General features: G+C 34.1%; 2 protein-coding genes across 2 annotated transcripts; both read right to left on the bottom strand.

The window, feature by feature from the left end:
• Window positions 1-229: 229 nt before the first annotated feature.
• Window positions 230-7,674, bottom strand: LOC134244025 (heat shock 70 kDa protein 12A-like). The gene is made up of 5 exons (XM_062726277.1): window positions 7,625-7,674; window positions 7,094-7,428; window positions 4,745-4,963; window positions 4,004-4,157; window positions 230-1,641 (listed from the first exon to the last, which is right to left on the bottom strand). Exons 2-5 carry the CDS (start codon window positions 7,403-7,405, stop codon window positions 575-577), a joined length of 1,752 nt encoding a protein of 583 aa, XP_062582261.1. The 5' UTR covers window positions 7,406-7,428; window positions 7,625-7,674; the 3' UTR covers window positions 230-574.
• Window positions 7,675-16,001: 8,327 nt separating this feature from the next.
• LOC134244038 (heat shock 70 kDa protein 12B-like) lies at window positions 16,002-19,571 on the bottom strand. Its single transcript, XM_062726290.1, has 5 exons — window positions 19,549-19,571; window positions 18,591-18,934; window positions 18,185-18,403; window positions 17,793-17,946; window positions 16,002-17,088 (listed from the first exon to the last, which is right to left on the bottom strand). The coding sequence occupies exons 2-5, from the start codon at window positions 18,903-18,905 to the stop codon at window positions 16,013-16,015; spliced, it is 1,764 nt and encodes a 587-aa protein (XP_062582274.1). The 5' UTR covers window positions 18,906-18,934; window positions 19,549-19,571; the 3' UTR covers window positions 16,002-16,012.
• Between the last annotated feature and the right edge of the window lie 471 nt (window positions 19,572-20,042).

Genomic DNA, 20,042 nt, shown 5'->3' with positions numbered 1-20,042 from the left:
GTTTTTGTTCGATTTTCATCCGACTATAAGTTTTCAAAATAATCTCGACTATCGTCTCCATCATCTAGACGCATGCCTTTTTTTTTTTACACATCGAAGAGGTTTTATGATCTAGACGACTCATTTCCATTGCTTACTTTATTTACTTCCCGGGCGACAATTGATGGTTACATCAATGTTTTAATTCTTGTTCAAAGCTGAAAGAACTAAACAGAAGTTGATTCCATCATTTAATAATAAGAAATTATATCTCCATATGTTTCATATATATAAATAAATACATTATAAACTGTACATAAGGACCCCTCCTCTCAGCAGTTGTGTGTAAGAGTATAATGTGGCATTCTGTAATTAGCACGTGATCATAGACAATCATAACAGAAGTTTTACTGGGACTAAATAAAATGTTTAAACTTTTTTGCAATTTTACAGCATTTGACAGTTTTACAAATCTTCCATGTGTCATATAAATTCCATGGACTATAAAAATTAGATTATAATATATAAGTTGCTATCACAGAAAGAAACACTAGGTATAAGTACCGGGTATAATTTAATACCCCGGTATCACTGATCAGTCTTTAAGGAGATCAAAAATGACCTCACGTTGTACACCGGTATAAACATCCTTTGCTTTAAATCTGAGCTCAGTTTCTCCAAAAATTAAAGATTCCTCGATTTCACACGTTGTCTGCTTGCCATCAGCCGATAATGGAACTTGTAGAACCCCAAGCAACCTGCAACCGTCTTCGTCAACGTAAGTTGGATTCTTCTGGTCAGATATGAATACGCCACACTCAAGACACTTTTCCTGGCTATTCAGAGCTTGAAAGATCTGGGATTTCATGTAACCCGGCATGATCTTTTCACCTTTAGTGATGACCTTGAAGAATACATCTCGACAACGCAAGGATCCACGAACGTTAACCTTCTTAGTTTCCAGATGAAACCCTGGTCTAAATTCTGGCCATGTCTGGATTCCGTACGTATACCGTGCTGACCTTCGCGAGATGGCGTCGGGAACGTGACCAAAATACACAGCACCCTTGACAACAGCCAATCCTGCATCTTCTGGAACAATGATACTTTTTTTGTCAAAATTCTTTCTGATGGCATCCTGAACGAGCAGACACTCAGAAAAGCCTCCAACCATAATAATGATGTCAACATTTTGTATTGCATCTTCTTGGAACAATTCGTCCATATGTTTTACAATGCTATCGATGGTTTTCTTGAAAAATCCTCTAAAAAATTTGTTTTCCCATTTAAGCTTTCCCTGTCCAAATTTAACATTATTTCTGTGCAATTCATTCCTTTCAATGACTTCCTTGAAGTCTTTAACACCGTGATATTTCTTGCATAGTTCAAAAAGTACATGTGGAATAACCATATTTGTGACTCCTTCCTTGTTAGGTTTAATAGTCCTTTTCTTTGTTTCAAAAGTTCTCAAAATTTCAAGATGATCTTCCATATGTTTTTTCTTCAAGTCAGCCATAACACTTTCACCCATTAATTCTGATAAGAATTTCATAAACTGATCATCCACAGACTTCCCACCCCATGGGCCCCCACTTGCCGGAAGAACTTCTTCCAATGTATTGTCTTCGCATTTCTGATGCACTGTTATATCTGCAGTGCCACCTATAATTAAAAATCAGGGGTTTGATTAAACATTTAGGAAACCAGGTCAGAAGTCTCCGTTCAGACTGTACATTTACTAATATGTATTTATAACAGAGGAAGATAAAAGTAAAAGTTGGGACTTGAAACCTTACAACAGAATAAATAGAATAATGCTCCTCATTTAAGTCTATTTCTGTAGAAAGATTGCGACAAGACTACAATTGTCCGAGTAACTTTGAGTCAATATTACAGAATTTTCAATTTTAGTCATCATGGCAACACAAATCACCAAAATCTAAAAAGAAAAAAAACATTAAATACAATTATGTCTCTCGGACAGTGTAGTTTTCTTGTGTGCTAAATTACTTTAAAAACTGAAGGAGGAGAAGCATTTTTTAAATGTACCTCACAAAAATTTCTACTTTAGGCCAAAGGAACTCAATTCATTGAAATCAAAAAAACAATATTCAGAATTATGTAACTTAGTATAATCCACTCGTGTGCCAATAGAATTTTTTATTTTTAGTAACCATAGCAATATCGTTCATCGAAATTGAAAACTGATGAATAGATTTAAGTTTCTTAGTGTAGTCTACTAGTGTGCCAAGTTATATTGAAATCAGACCAAAACTGTAGGAGGAGTAGCATTTTGCACACGAGTGATGCCATGGTTACTAAAAAATGAATTTTCTATGAAATGAAAATCATATTGCTACACTTCGTTTATTGAAATCGAACCTCTAAATTCAAAATAGAATTATTTTTACTTTGTTTTACCCTAATAAAAACATTATAAAATTACAAGTGATAAATGCACATAACACACAAGACCTAATCACCAAAGTCCGTCTGGCGTATGGATACAGGGACTGCGTAGTTATTACCATTTCAGGCTTAGTTTGGACTTTCAGTAAGGGGTGGCATTCGCAACGTTACCTAATTAGCTTCTGAAATTTACACAGCTTCCCATCACTGTTGAAATATACATGTGATAGAGATGCGGTCGAATGTAGTAAATAGCCAGAAGTGGGGCTTAAGTCGTCTCATCGTTATCAACAACAATTTAAAGTTCCTGATGTTATTAATTTCGTAACCAATAAGAATCTACTAGTATTTGCTTTAACGTAGCGCCGCGAAAGTCACGCCCTATTGAAAGTCCAAAGATAGGGTGAAAAACTCATACTATATAAACACAGCGAAATATTTATGTCTGCAGGTGTTCAGATGCATGTATAGTACAAGATCAAATTTAGAATTAGAATTTAGGATTATCATTGACAAAAGATGTTTTATCTTAACTTTGCCATCTGTGTCTTTTTCTAAAAGCAGGCAAATAGAAGAAGTATAATTTTAAATAGAAATATAACCAGAAGTTATACTGGTTTGTACTTAAGACAAAGGAAGATAAAAGTAGCAGTTGCGCCTTGAAACTATGAAACAACAATAAACAGAAATATGATCCTTGCATTCATCAAAGCAAAAACCGATCCAGAGAATTATGTATCTTGGTGTAGTCTACTTGTGTGCCAAGTTATATTGAAATTGGACCAAAACTGTAGGAGGAGTAGCATTTTGAAAGAGTTTCAAAGCAATTTCTATTTTTAGTAACCATGGCAACATCATTTATTGAAATCAAAAACCAATGCACAGAATTATGCATCTCAGTGTAGTTTACTTGTGTGCCAAGTTATATTGAAATCGAACCAAATCTGTATGAGGAGTAGCATTTTGAAAGAATTTCACAGAAATTTTAATTTTAGTAACCATGGCAACACCGTTCACCAAAATCAAAAACGGATGCACAGAACTATGTACCTTAGTGTCGTCTAATTCTGTGCCGAGTTATATTGAAATCGGGCTGTAGGAGGAGTAGCATTTTGAAAAATTGTTTACAGAACAGATAGACAGACGGACGCCGGACGCATTACTATAGAATAAGCTCTGGTCTCTGACCAGTAGAGCTAAAAATTGCAGAAAATAGGTATAGGGGAAAAAATGTAAATATAAGATGAATATAGAGATATATGTGTTAAGTTATGAAATCAGACTAAAATTGTACGAGGGGTAGTATTTTGAGACTATTTCACAAAAATGTCTATAGGAACCATGGTAAAACCGTTCATCAAAATCAGAGTTCGATGTACAGAATTATGTATATATAAGTAAATAGTCTACTTGTGTGCCAAGTTTTATTGAAATTTGACCAAAACTGTAGGGGAGTAACATTTTGAATAATTGATTACAGACAGACGTACAGACAGCTAGACAGACAGACAACGGACAAATTACTATCGAATAAGCTCTTCTGGACTCTGACCAGTAGAGCTAAAGCATGTTTTCAGACAACCTTTTTGAAAACATTTAAGTGTTCACAACCTACCTCCAAGATCAACGACCATATACTTTGTACCCGGTTTGACAACGCCCAATGATTCCGAGGATGGGTCCTGCTGGGCCATTTGTAAATATTGACAGTATATAGATGCTGCCTCTGGCTCCAATGCTATGGTTAAATCCTCCTTCTTTATTCCTGCCTGCAAAAATACAAATTTTTAGTTCCCAGAAACATTTAACAATTGAATATGATTAAACAATGGGTACACGTATAAACTAACTGTTTGCAGGGAAATTTTCGCCCCGTTTTATTTTCGCCCTATCTATATTGGGGTGAATGCAAAGAATACAGTTTAATTGATTAAACAGAACTAAAATAACTGGGGGAGTTTAAAACGAGACAAAGATTGGAAGTGTGATGATTGATTGATTGCATATTGTTGAACTCCCTATCGAGAATTTTTCACTCATGAATATGGAGACGCCACCATTTGCCGGTGGAGAAAGCTCTGCAAATTGAGTCTCATACTCGGCACTTAAGGCCATTGAGCAAGGAGCTAGGTATCTTTTTGTGTCAGCACCTACTGCGACAGGGGACCTCGGTTTACACGGTCTCATCCGAAGAACCGTGTTTGGAAGTGTGAAAGAGCGAAAATAACAAGGGACGAAAATAACCCCTGTGCTCGGTCATTATGCTTTCTCCAAGGTCTATATATCTAGGAATTGATATCATCAAACTCCTATGTATGTATAATAATAGAAGGAAAGGAAAATCATATTTTATTACCTTAGTTGCAGCTTCCCTCATAAACATCTTTGCTTTGTCCCCCCAAATGGCTGGGACAGTCAACACATACTCTATGTCCTCCTCTTTTGTATTCAAAAACCTTTTCTGTATTTCTTCTTGAAGGTATGTCTTCAGGTATTTGATGCAGTGCAAAAAGACGACACCAGCCTCAAGTGTTTTGCCGCTCATATCCTCACACAAAATATGTCGTCTAACAGACTTTCAGGGAGAAAAAAAAACATTGGTGTAACTAATAACTTGCATTTACATAATGATGGGTGCAATTTTTCTTATTATATATAATATTTTCTTCTTCTCATATCTAAAACCCAACATCCTGGGCAATTTTCTTTAAATTTTATTTTTTAATTAAAAAATGCAACAAAAGTGATTTTATAGTATCATTTAAAATTAACTGATTTTAAAACAGTAAGTCATAATTTATCTAGAGAGGTCTATGGGCCTTATAGATATATAACCAGAGTACTAGTATCATAAAACAACTTTCCAACAATTGAATTTGGTTCATGTTTTAAAGAGGCATGGACACAGTTTCTGCTAAAAAATTTTCAAATTTTATTTTTCATGTTTACAAAAACTTTATTAAGGTATTTCTAATGATCATCAAAAATTTATTTTTCAGTTGTTGAGATACATGACTGAGCTCCCATACTTTGTTATGTAAACAAGGTCCGTGTCATGCTTTTGTTTACAAAGATTTAATGTACTAAAATATGCTTGTTTTAAATAAAGAAGTTAATCCTTAATATGATTAGACAGTTTCCAATGATTTGCTGAATCTCCTTTAGTTTTGTCATAATAATGTACATGTACATAATAATTTCTAATATCTAAACTAAACAAAAACAAGGCACAAGTTTTGTTTACATTATGAAGAATTTTTAAGTTCTGTATCTCCTTTTTAAATCAAGAAAATATCTAATGTTTAAATTTTTGCTGATCATTAGAATTGCTTTACACTTGGAGAGGCAGGGCAGAAGAACCAAGAAATCAAAGTGTGCTACACGTGAACCATCAGATCTTCATTTTTCCCATGATAAATTTCTTCTATATAAATCGAGAACAGGTGTCAAGTCCCAGCCAGTATGTGTTACACATGTCAAAATAACCCGATTTTTTAAACATATTAAAACTGACAAAACTAAAGATCGCTAATCTGAGATGAAATGTCACATTTGTGCTTGGAGACAACGATCAGTTACTAGTATAAGAGGCAGATAATTTTAGAATAAGTGAACAAACCTTACATGAATATTTCTTACACCTAGAAATTTTCTTAATTGAAAACACGCATAAGGTCTACGTATTGCAGTCCTTTTTTAAAGGACAGCAACTTGTTTAATGACATATTCTAGGCATGTAGTATAGGGGGTGGGTGTGTGGGGGGGGGGGGGGGGGGGACCTAGTCCCAACCAAACCCAAAACACTAACTTTACCCTAAAAAAAGTAGTTTAAGTTTTAATAAAATATAAAAGTATTTATTATATATCAATTTATTCTCTTTATTTCAAGTCTTTTTGGTCGTTCTTTATTTCCTTTTGGGTCCTTTTGGGTAAATCGTCAGGTTAAGTGTAGATTCAAGTTTGTTCAAATCATGATCCCCGGGGCTAGGGTGGGGCCAAAAAGGCCGTTTAAAGTTTTACATAGGAAAATATAGGAAAAACCTTTAAAAATCTGCTTCTTAAGAACCATTGAGACAGGAAAGATGAAACTTATGTGATATCATCCTCAATTTTCTATGACCCTTCTTTAGTCAGGGACGTAGCATCTGGGGGAGGGCAAGGGGGGGGGGGGGGCTGCCCCCCCACTTTTTTCCCCAACATAACTTTTACTATAGTAAATGTTCATAGATGGGATGGTCCCCCCACTTTATAACCATAGTATAGTGATAGCAAGGATTGTAAGGGAAAAATTTGAGGTGATAGTAAGTTGGCCACTACCCCCCCCCCCCCCCCCCCGTTTTTTTTTTTTTTTTTTTGCTTGTCAATTTTTCCAGGTAAGTGAAAAAAAAATTCTCAGATGCCCCCCCCCCCCACTTTCAAAAACGATGCTACGTGCCTGTTAGTTACAAGTATTTCCCACCGTCCAGGACATATGAGTAGGCCCTATTCCAGTTTATATTTTAACCCTGTTGTCAACTGTTAAACTATGTTTAAACATAGGTCTACAGCTTTTATAGGCCTATGGTTTAAATAGTTTTTGTGAATCTGGTGTACCATTATATCATAGTTTTGCAGAGACTGAATCTTTCGTATCTTTTATCAAAATATTTATCTATTTGAAAAAAAAAAGTATCTAGTTGAAGATATTCCTTGACATTTTACTTACAATATCTTCATGTAGAATCATTTTAAACCTTTGGAAAAAATAAAAGTCTTGATGCTTGTTTTCTGATGATAATTCCGAATATCTGTCTTCTGCTTCATACCCGAACAAAACTTCTGAGTAATCGTTCTTCAGCAGCAAGGACGTGGGAGCCTTGTTAGAAACAAGAGATCCCCCTGACCACACATTTGTTAATACTTTTGTCCAGTCATGTTTTAAAGAAAAGGCGTATCCAGAATAAGTGGTCCCAAAGTCAATCGCGGCAACAAAAAGCTTCCCACTTTTACTGGGAATTTTTTTAACACTAGCATCCATTTCTAACTCAAAGTAGCAAAGTCCTGTGAATGGATAAAATAAAATGTTTCTACTTTCGTTTTATCTGTCAATTTATTGTATACATGTTAAATGCACAATCTACAGATATAACGTTACATTAACAAAATATAGTAAAAATCTTCCACAAAACAATACAGTAATTTTCTAGTAGACATCAACTTGGGCTTCACGTTTCATAATTATTAAACATATACTTACCGGACAATAATTTCTGTCATGTCCACACGCAGTTGCCTGTAAAGAGTTACTTGCTCTTTAATATCTTGTTCTGGGGTGGATCCAATGATTTCCAAAAAATGGGGAAAACATCGACCTTTGTTAGAATAGGTCTAAGATCTGGCCCCAAAACCATAAACTGAGAATAGACTTTAATATTTTTAGTTCTATTCGATGCATTAGCTTAAAAATTGGCAACTGTGCAAAATACTTTAATTCAAACATATGTTGAAAATTTTATTTAATTATCGAAATCCTTTCGAAAGTTGTGTCGATTTAAATTTTTGACTAAAGTCTGTTCTCAGTTTATGGTTTTGGAGCCAGTTTGTGTTCAGGTCCAGGGCACCTAACGTTACTTATTTTTCTAATATTATTAGGTAAGTATGTATTTTTTATTCAAAGAAAAATAAGTAGCGTCGGATGCCTGTGGTCCAAGGGGTGGGGGTTAAAGGAGCAACATCTGAAAAAAAGTAGACTAGCCCCCCCCCCCCCCCCCCCCTCTTACAAAAAACAAACAAAACAAAATAGTTAAACTGTACAAAATCTATTATGTTGGATAAGGAAATTACAGATAAGATAAGATAAGATAAGATATGTTTTATTACTAATTCAGTGCCCAAATGAGCATAAAGAGTACAAACTTACAAGAGAAAGGCCTAATATATAGTTGACAGAAAAAAGGAAACAAAACAAAACATTTAGACATACATGATTAACCTATACAAACATGTACATAAAATAGACATATGACTTTTCAATGTATACATATATATCATATTGTGGTATGAGGCATTAGTATTTAGGCCTAATGGCAATTAATTAATGTACATGCATTTTTGAGTTTATGATGTTTATAAGACAGATAGATAAAAAAAAAATAAAAAATGCAAAGTACATTAGTAGTAGAGACTGAAGTACACATGAATTGAATAATTATGTATATCCTAACATTTTTACTTTTATCATTTTTTAATGAGATTTTTTCTCTTCATAAAAGATTTGGTTAAAAAGTCACATAGTTTAAATAATATACTGTGATCTTCATTTGCCATAATCCATAAAAATTTTTGATTGTTGGACAGAGTGTTGAAATTTTTATAATTGTCACTTAAAAAGTTAAATAAAACTTTCCTTTCTTCATTATATAAAGAACAATTTGTAAGGAAATGAATTTCATCTTCAATACAATTTGAATTACAAAGAGTACATGTCCGTTGACTTCTTTCTAGAGGGATCTTTTTCCCATTAATATCTTTTGTATATTCATATCTACCACGTTCAATTCTTAGTTCATGTGCACTTATTCTGAATTTACACAGTATTTTCCTCTGTTCAAAAGACTTTAAAGATAATAAATATTTCTCAATGGCAAAAGTATTCTTCAACAAAAAATATTTATCAAGTTTGCCATGTATTTGACCCTCATCATGTATTTTAAGCCAATATTGGTAAAAATGCTTTTTGATAAGTTTTTTCAGTAGTCCTTTAAATGTGGTCATATTTAACTGTTTACAAATGGGTAAATTAAGGTCTAGTTTGTTACATAAAAATTTGACAGTGTCATACCAGTTATTGATGTCAGACTGACTAAGATTTTTGCACTCTTTATATGCACAATATAGTAAAGATGATTCCGACATATTTTCTAATCTATGCCAATAAGATAGTAAACTAATAATGATTGAACAAAACATGGGTAATCTGCCAAGTTCAGATAGAATAGCAATATTTGTACTCTTTTTACCAACACCAAGAATAAATTTACAAAATTTGATATTCAATTTCTCTGCATCCCAATCTTTGTATATAGTGTAAATGTCTTTGTTTTTTTCAATGTTACATTTAGATAACATGCCCCAAACTTCACAGCTGTATAATGATATTGGTTTGATTAGATGGTCAAAGAGGTGTAGCTGAGTTTTTATAGATGGTTCTGATGATTTCAAATCTTTGTGCACTTTGAAGGAGGCTTTCAAAGCTTTTTTAAATAATGTTTCTTTTGCTTCTTTAAAGGAGCCGGATGAACATAGTACTATTCCCAGATATTTATAACTTTTGACACATTCAATTTCTCTATTTCCAAGAAAAAAAGGTTCCTGAATTAGACGGCCACTTTTGTTAAAAATTATTATTTTTGTTTTGTTACAATTTACTTCTAGACACCACTTTTTACAGTATTTATTCAATATATTTAGTTTGTTCTGCAAATCAATTTGGTTGTCAGATATTAAAGCAAGGTCATCTGCATACAGAAGAGCTGAAATTTTCTTTCCTGATTAGGAAACATTATTGGTACATGAGTTATCTTCTTCAAGTAGGGTAGAAAGATCATTTAGGAATATTTTGAATATATTTGGACTTAACACGTCCCCTTGACGTACGCCAATTTCTGGAGAGTAAGGACTTGTAAGTTTATTGTCTATCTTAATTCGGATGTTACAGTGTCTATACATGTTACATAATATATTATAAAAAAGACCATTGATGTTTAATTGAAGAAGTTTTAGTTTTATACCTTCGTGGATAACTGTATCGAAAGCTTTATGAAAGTCCACAAAACAGACATATAATTGTCTGTTCTTTGAGTTAATGTATTTGTCTATGAGGCACTTCAGAACGAATAGATGATCTGATGTTCTTGATGATTTTGAGAATCCGATTTGGCTTTCGTGAATGATATTATTTTCAATCAGAAAAGTATCAAGCCTATTATTTAAGATAGTATTAAAAAGTTTCCCAATGCTATTTGTTATTGTTATTCCTCTATAATTTTGTGGGATCCTTGGATTTTCAGATTTAAATATTGGTGTTGTATATCCTTCTAGCCATTTCTCTGGGTATATACCAGTATTAAATATTGTGTTAAATAACTTCAGTAGGCAGCTGTTAAGGTATGCATGTGATGCTTTCAACATTTCGTTTGTAATATTGTCTAACCCTGGGCTTTTTTGAGACTTCAAGGATTTCATACCTTTATGAATTTCAGCAGATGATATTTTAAAATCTAGTTGGGTGAAAGAAGTATGTAGTTGATTGTTTTTTAATTTCAGGATATTATTTTCAATAGTTGCAATGTTATTTTTAAATTTTTCTGGTATCTTTGTTAAGGAGTGGAAATAATCTAGCCAAGTGTCACCATCAATGGATTTTTCAGTTCTGTCTTTCTTGTCCTCCAGTTCGCGAAGGGAATTCACTAACTTCCAATACTCTTTAGGGTTATTTTCGTTAAGCTGGTCTAACCTGTCAAGTATGATTCGCTTGAATTCTCTTTTTTTGTATTTTCTTAGCTTAGCATATTCTTTATTGAATTTATAATAGGAGCCTCTAATAAGTGGATTTTGAGGATATCTTGAAAGGAGTAATGCTTTTTCATTTAATATTTTTCTTTTCTTTTTGAGATCATGGTCAAACCACTTTTTATTTGCTGTTTTGTTTCTTTTATGTGATTTTTTGTGTGTAAGGGATAATTTTGCGACTGAATCAATGATATTATGAATAAAATTTGTGGCATCATTTATGCTTTTTACATTTTGTTCAATAGGTTTCTCCAAAAATTGTTTTATATTTTTTTGAATTGTAGGATGAGAAAAAGATTTTTGAAAATTTTCTTCTGAAAAATTGTCCCACTTGTATCTACTAGGCATTTGTATCATATTCTCACAAACATTCTCACGTTCAAAAGAGGATCATAATTTCATAGATAACCTACAATGACAATCTGAGAGTGGCACAAAATCTGCTACATGAACATATAAAATATCTTCTAAAAGTTCCTCTGAAACAATAAAATAATCTACAACACTAGATCCTGCATAATTATGACATGTATAGTTTCCTCTACAATCACCAAATGTTCTGCCATTAGCTATTCTTAGTTTATTTGTAACACATATTTCTAATAAATCTTTGCCTCTACAGTCTAGTGTTTTGTCTCTACTGTGTCTTACACCAATGTCTACATCAATATTATACATGTCATCGTCTATAGGAATGTAAGAGGTTGAATCTCCCCTAATGTAATCAAGTTCAGTACCTGTTCTTGCATTAAAGTCACCTGTTAATATAATATTCCCAAGCTTACTATATTTATTAATGATGTCATTCTCTATCTCTTCTAATACGTCTATATTTTGTGTTCTGTTAAAAGATGATGTTTCTGGGGATATATATGCTAAACATAGATAAACATCTTTCTTAAATTTAAAAAACTCTTTTTTGAGCCTAAGCCATTGAAATTCTGTGGATGTATTTTGTAATATCGCAAGACCTTTTCTTATATTTTTCTTAATTAGAATGCCTAGACCACCATAGTATCTATTGTTGGAAGATTTTTTCCTACTTATGGGATAGTACAAAAAACCATCAATGTCAATGTATGTTTCATAGCCAATATGTGTTTCAGTAAGTAGAACTAAATCATGGTCCTTCACATTTTTGATGAATAGATTATCAAATGATTTATTAAAACCATCGGAGATCATACCCCCTACATTCCACGTACATATATTGAGATAACTTTCAACTGCCTGTGTAAAAGGCATAATAAAGGATAGCGTGTATGACTGAAAAAAAAAATAATAATAATAAAGTAAAATTATAATAATAGAAAAGTAACAATACGATTGACTAGAAAATATATCCCTGAATTAGGGAAAAAGGATAAATGCAAAAAGTTAGTCGTTTCTGCAAGAGGCGGAGGTTCGATCCTTAGTAATAGCCCCTCCATGGATAGTAGAGGTAGTCACGCTGGTGGTATCTTCTGTTTCCGGAGTTCATGTCAAATAGTTTGTCCACTGATCTTTTCAGGTTTGATGCAAGAATAGCTGCCCCATCCCTTGTCAAATGTACACCGTCTTTTTCTATTAATCCGCGTTTAGGATTTCCATAGTATGCAAGGTTATTATTCTCGGATATGTATACTTTTTCTTTTCCTCGTAATGTTTGTTTCAGCATGGCATTTACTATTTCCTGTTTGATGTTCCATTCTTCACGATCGCTTCTAGGTGTGGCCAGGGAAATAATGATTTTGGTGTCCGGAATTTTGTTTTTAGTTTTCTCGATCAAATCTAGCATTTTGGCAGTACACTCATTTGGAGTCATGTGTTTGATGTCGTTTGTAAGAGAGTGGAATATCATGACATCTGGTTCTTCTTTCACCGTTCCAATGTAGTTGATAGCGTCGTCAATGGTATATGCAGTTATTTTCTTTGTAGAATACTTAGACCATCTTTGAAGTTCAATGTGTTTAGTATTAGATGTTCCAATCAAGACAAGAGAAGTTTTGTCAGTTTTTCTTTTTGGTCTTTGTTCATTAGCTTGGTTCCCTCTTTTTGGGCTGGTTCCTTCTTTATCTATAGGACTGCCTGCCTGGTTTCCTTTGTTAGGACTGACTCCTCCTTTTTCAATAAAAGTACCTGCCTGTGTATCCGCTAAACTCCCCATATGTAACTTCATCTTGTAAATATCATCCTCTTTCTGGTCAAGCATTTTCCTGAGGTGGTTAAGAGATGCTTCGAGTTCTTCAATTTGTTTGTTTTTGGTTTCTAGCTTCAATGTTAGATATTGATCTTCTTTTAGATGACTTTCATTCGAGATCTTCAAGTTAGATCTGGTGTTTTCATGTGATTGTTTCTCACCTTTGTATTTGTCTTCAAGGAGAGCGTTTTGAAATTGAAGATTAGAGACTTGGTTTGTAAGGTCAGCATTTGTTTTTTGGAGTTTGTTGACTGTTTCTTCAAGACGCTTCATTTCTTTCTCCATTTTTTGCTGGTCTGTTGTTTTCTGTTTTTCGTTTTTTTCATGGAGCACAATTGATTGCTTAAGTTCGTCCGTTTTTGTTTTTAGGAAATGTTCTTGTTTGTCACAAGTTGTGTTTAGCCGTTGTTCGATCTCGTGGAATTTGGTTGAAATCATGTTGGTCAACTGTTTGTAGATTTTGTCTGTAGCCTGTACAAGTGTAGATTCCATTAATTCCAGCTCGGGTTTTCCCTGTTCGGGTTGTGCCATTGATGCATGCCTTGGTTCGTTGTTATTTTTGTCAGTGTTTGTGTCATGTAAGTTCATCTCTTCACGTTCATGTGTATCCTTTTCGGAGTTAACAATTTTGTTTTCTGGGTTATCAGTGTTGTTGTCGGTAGAGCTTGTTTCGTCAATATGGGTGTCTAAGTCATTGTGCAATGTTTTGGGTTGAGTATTGTCGCTGCTGTCTGACCTTTTGGACATGACAATGTGTTCAAGCTGTTGGAAATATTTATCATAAAAAGATGAGCATGTTGCTCCTTGAATGTTTACCTTCCCTGTAGTGAAGAAGTTGAATTTTACAGAATTGTTTTCTTCATACATGACCTTGATAACACAATTGCTTTTGTTCGGGTTTGATACGCATGTGTTTTCAAAAAAGTCTTGTAACACAGTTTTCCACAGTTCGATGTTCTTTGTTTTGAAAGTAATATTATTTATTTTGCCATCACATTGTTGGTGTAAAGTGGCATCATTATCACAAGCAATATCAAGTTCATTTCCAGTTATACACTCTTCATACATTTTGTTTGGTTGCTTGACTCCGGTCGAAGCACGTGTTTGGTACACGGACGCCATTTTGTTTTAGAATTATTGACTTTTAAATGAAATACCTGGATTGCATAGTGTTGATCCTAAAAACTGCTAGATTTTTGTAATAAGCAATATGTTCTTTAGTCTTGTGCCAGCTATGAAACTGATAGTAATTAATTACCAGTGTGAATCTACCATCCAAGTGAGCCGCTTAGAAGTACGTTGTTATATTTATCATCGGGTTCGGGATATTACATTATTACATTATTACATTTCTGAAAACTTGAATACTGGAATGTCCGAGTGTTTAACTGTACAGCTCCAAAACTCAATTCAATTTCTTTTCTGAGAAGGAGGGTGAGGTAAGTACCATTTAAATCGAACCTCATCAATATGAACAGTCTCTTCCTTACTAAAGGTGCAGGGACCGGGACGCGACACCCCACTCTCATGTTCCGTACCCCAAGGATTCTTTGACCTTTTTTTCAATAATTTTTTTTTCACTAAATATAACAACTGAAAAATCCAAAAATTGAATTATTTTATAAAGATTCACGGAGTTCTGTCTTAGTATCATGCAGAGAGTTAGCTGCAGATCTGTAGTATCCGAAAAAAAAATAATATTGATAGACCGGAGAGCTACAGTGCCACCCACTGAAAAAACCTTATATTTATTGCGCACAAAAAAGTGCGCTCGGTTCTGGATTAATTCTTCCAAATTCTTACTTCAATTTATCTTGCAAATCAAAATGGCAGTATAGATACTAGTAGGAGACATTTTCGATGATCTCAATTTCAGGGCCAGGAGGGCTATTAAAAAAAATCACAAGGAATGTTTTGTTGTGGAAACAGTTAAGAATTTGTTAGGAACACACGGTTAGTAATATCTTGAGATGGCAGTTTTAGAAACATGGAGAAATAAATTGGGAAACAACGCACTTTTTTGTGCGCAATAAATATACAGATTTTTTTCAGTGGGTGGCACTGTATCTCTCCGGTCTATCAATATGATATTTTTTTTTCGGAAAGCTACAGTTCTGCAGCTAGCAGAGAGTATGATTATTTTTTAAAAGGCTGGTTTTAGCTTAAAATTGAGTTGGAGGAGGGAGTCCCATCTCCAAGCACCTTGTGCCTTTTGGTTCCAAGATTAAAATAACTGGTGTTCCCTGATATTTCATAAAGGAAAAAAAATCAATCAATAGTGACGTTAAACTGACGTTTTGCTTTTAATAGTTTACCTCAACCTTCTTCAATTTATTGAAAAAAGGATCAAAGTTTTGGAAATATCACATTAAATAAAACTACTATGTACTTTCAGTATATATTATAAAGAAGAAATAATTTTTAAAAACTTTTTATTGCATGCTTAACATTTATTAAAGTTATAAGGGATATTCAGTAACTACAAAGAAATGCATTATAAGTAAAATACACTACTGTATAAATAGATTGGGGAAAACATAAAACACTTGTCAATTCTTACTTTTAGCCAATGAATCCTCCTTTGCATGGATACAAGAATGTCTATTAGTCAACATATGCACCTCTTGCAGATTTATCTCTCAACCAATTACGAATAATTTTATTACAATTAACATACCATAATTATAAATAAATGAACATGTAATTTACAACATTAATAATAACATAATTCAATCAGGTAACAAAATTGGTTTAATCTCTAAATACAGTGCATAGTATAAAATAGATATGAGTGCTTGCTGGTAAAATTTGAAATCAATTCCATTTTCACATAATATAACAGTTATATGTGTAGTGATTTCTTAAAACTATAAAGATTTATTCATTAAGAAGGTTCTACTCTTTTAACAAATCAAATATGACCTCCTGTACAGTACCAGTATAGAGATCCTTAGCTCTCACTCTTAACTCAGTCTCTCCAAATATCATAGTCTCCTCAATTTCTACATGCATGTCTGAGTACGATGTATCTCTCTTTGATATGGGGACCTTGAGGATTCCAAGTCTTCTACAGTCCTTGTCATCTACAAACTTAGGGTCGGGGTTATCTGAGATAAACACGGCACACTCAAGTCCCTCATCACCAGCACCCAGGGCCTGGAATATCTGCGACTTCGAGAAACCTGGGGTGATCCGCTCTCCCTTTTTAACATACTTGAAGAAAACATCTTTGCATCGAGGTTTTCCATTGATAACAATTCTCTTGTTTTGGGGATGTATTTTATCATTGAATTCTGGCCAAGTCTGGATTCCATAAGTGTACCTTGCTGATCGGCGGGAGATTGCCTGAGGTACGTGACCAAAATATACTGCCCCCTTCACCACGGCTAACCCTGCTTCCTCTGGGATTATCACTCGTTTATCTTTAAAATGGTCTTTAATTGCTTTTTGTACAAGTTCACATTCTGAAAAGCCTCCAACCATTAAAATAATACCTACATCTCGGACCAGTTTTTCGTGAAATAATTCATCTATGTGTTTGATAATACTGTCAATTGTTTTTTTGAAAAATTCCCTGAAGTGTTCATTTTTCCACTTGAGTTTTCCTGCTGCACATGACACCCTCCCTTTACTTATTGAATTGTTGTCTATTATGTCCTTGAAGTCCTTCACCTTATGACACTTCTTACTATGGTTAAAGTACGACTGCGGAATTGTCATGGTTGTGTTACCTTCTTTCTCAGGTAAAATAGTTCTTTTCTTAGTTTCAAAACTTCTGAGAATTTCCACATAATCTTCCATGCTTTCTTCCTTTAAATTGTTCATGGCCTTTTCACCTGCCAGGTCGGTGAGAAATTTCATGAAGGCGTCGTCCACTGACTTTCCCCCCCAGGGACCCCCACTAGCCGGCATTAGTTCTTCTAGGGTATTATCCTCTGCTTTCTGATGGATAGTTATATCTGCTGTTCCTCCTAGAAATAAAATAAAGGTCACAGAATTACACTGATGGATAGTTATATCTGCTGTTCCTCCTAGAAATAAAATAAAGGTCACAGAATTACACTGATGGATAGTTATATCTGCTGTTCCTCCTAGACATAAAATAAAGGTCACAGAATTATACTGATGGATAGTTATATCTGCTGTTCCTCCTAGACATAAAATAAAGGTCACAGAATTACACTGATGGATAGTTATATCTGCTGTTCCTCCTAGACATAAAATAAAGGTCACAGAATTATACTGATAGATAGTTATGTCTGCTGTTCCTCCTAAACATAAAATAAAGGTCACAGAATTATACTGATGGATAGTTATATCTGCTGTTCCTCCTAGACATAAAATAAAGGTCACAGAATTATACTGATGGATAGTTATATCTGCTGTTCCTCCTAGACATAAAATAAAGGTCACAGAATTACACTTGGAACTGAACATTTTCCGCAGAGACTCCAGTCTGATGTCCATTTCCCAAGAAAAGATACAGGTGCTCTTTACTTAATGACAGATATTGACAAAGACTTAGATATGCATAGAAATGTGATATTCCAAATATCACAAAATCAAAGGTATCCATAAATGCACCTTATCCTTAAACTTGCATGCCCTTTATGATAAGATGGGAACAAACTTATCATACTTATCCATATTTATTTATATTTCCAGATTTACACACCTCCTAGATCCACCACCATGTATTTTGTTCCAGGTTTGACAACTCCTAGTGTTGTGGCAGATAAATCTTGCTTTTCAAAAGGAAGATGTTGACAATATATTGAAGCAGCTTCTGGCTCTAGGGCCATTATCAAATGTTCTGCCTTGATTCCAGCCTATAATATTAAAAAAAAAAAATTCGCAACCACCAGGCATATTATTTAACATTATACCTTTAAGAAAAAAGGCATTTACTTCATTCTTAGGAGAAAAAAAAACACCAAAATTTATGAATCATTAAAATTGTTAATGTATCTGAAAGAAATATTTCATTAAATATTTCGAAATTTTGCTTTGAGATAAATCTATTTGTGATAACTTGTAAAAAAAGACTAATTTGATTCCAATCCATACCTTTACTGCAGCCTCCCTCATGAACATCTTGGCCTTGTCCCCCCAGATTGCGGGTACCGTCAATACGAACTCGATATCGGAATCTGTGGTGCCCAGCGTACTCTTGTTAATCTCGTCCATCAGGTGCTTCTTTAAATATCTGATGCAGTGAGCAAACACTTGACTAGCTTCTAATTCCTTCCCACTCACATCCTGACATTTTACTCCTCTATTCAATTCCTAAAAAGATATTTGCATTTCAACTTAAATATGTATGGTTTTTGTTTTAAACATATCCAAACCAAAAATGAAAAGCTCTATAAAGATTTCATTTAATTCATTGCAGTAATATCTGTTAATTTCAAAGTAAAAATTGGAAATAATCCAGATTAGCAATGATATTTTGGTGGTATGAGTACAAATGTACCTGGTCCTGATGCAGAATCATTTTGAACCTCTGGAACAAGTAGTGGTCTTCATGTTCCCCATCCTCTGTCAGACCAGCGTACTTATCCTCGGCATCATACCCAAAGGCCACAAACTCCGCTTTACTGTTCAGTAGAAGCACAGTGGGAGCTTTGTGAGAAATCAGTGAGCCGCCTTGCCAGTTATTTGTCAGGACCTTACCCCAGTTGTCTCGAAAAGAAAAGGCGTACCCAGAGAAAGTGGTGCCAAAGTCTATGGCAGCCACTATCAGCTGTTTACATTTGCTAGTGATTGATTTCTCCATGCTGGTGGTCATGGATTATGGATTCCTGCCATTATTGTCATCTATTAAAATCATGAATAAGAATTAAATATTATACTACTGAACATAATCCATTGATCAATATACATATTAAAATTGCATGTGTTGTTTGTTGTAGACATAGTCAAGGACTGAAAATAACACCCCCATTCTTTTCTTCACCCTCTACCACTGTCTACTAGAACTTTTTGCATGCTGAAGCTGAGCCAAATTCTCAAAAAAGAAAAAAGAAAAACAAACGCAATTGTTGAATATCCTCATTTTCAATCAACGAATTGAATTTGCAAATAACATGTTTTTTTTTCGTATAATTAACAAGATTGAACCCTATCCTCTATATCTTTTCGATCATGATGTATTTTTGATCTATTTTTCTAAACATGCTTCCTTTGCAGATACCGCTTACTAAGCTCTCATTTTTGGCTGATACAAGGTAAATATTAAAAAAAAAAACCACAGAAGATCAAATACAATACACACTTAGATCATCAGGATATTTTAGTTTCATTTTGTTTTTAAAAAAACTCATCGTATAACTTCAGTCTTGTAAGTTAGGTAATATGTAAATATATAATGTACATGTACATTGTTTGCTTAAAAACTCATACATAATGAATCCACCAAACATTTTACCTACCACAAAATTCTTTTCAGTCTATGGACAAAATGATATCCATGGTTTTCTAATCTACTTTCGATTTCAATAGCGGAGCATGGGAACATGCGACACGCAATTTGGGGAAATGGGCATGTTGCGTCGCCAGTTAGAGCGCGGCGCCAATGGAACAAGTACTTGAGGTCAGAGCAAGCAAGCATGAAGGTTTTTATTTAAAACCATGCTGTAAATGGGATATATATTCATATTTTGAATTTTCAATTCTCTCTCTTAGTTCTACAGAACAATAGTCAAGTTCAAAGTCCATTTTAAATAGTGTGTAAACAATTAGGCCGGTGTCGCATAATATTTGGTCCGCCTCGTTTAAAGGTCCGGCCGGACCTAATACGATAACATATTTGGTCCGCCTTTCATAAGAAAAGGTCCGGCCCGTATAAGAAAAGGTCCCCCTGCGTTTTAAGGTCCGGGTGGTGCAAAATGTTTTAATTTTGACTTTAACATATGAAATTAAGGCT

Source organism: Saccostrea cucullata, unplaced genomic scaffold (genome assembly GCF_032062105.1).
Source record: "Saccostrea cucullata isolate Sc308-1 unplaced genomic scaffold, CSIRO_AGI_Scuc_v1 ctg108, whole genome shotgun sequence".
In the NCBI taxonomy this organism is placed as follows: Eukaryota; Metazoa; Mollusca; class Bivalvia; order Ostreida; family Ostreidae; genus Saccostrea; species Saccostrea cuccullata.
The sequence above is the reverse complement of the archived record's forward strand: the minus strand, read 5'-3'. Positions and strand labels throughout refer to the sequence as shown.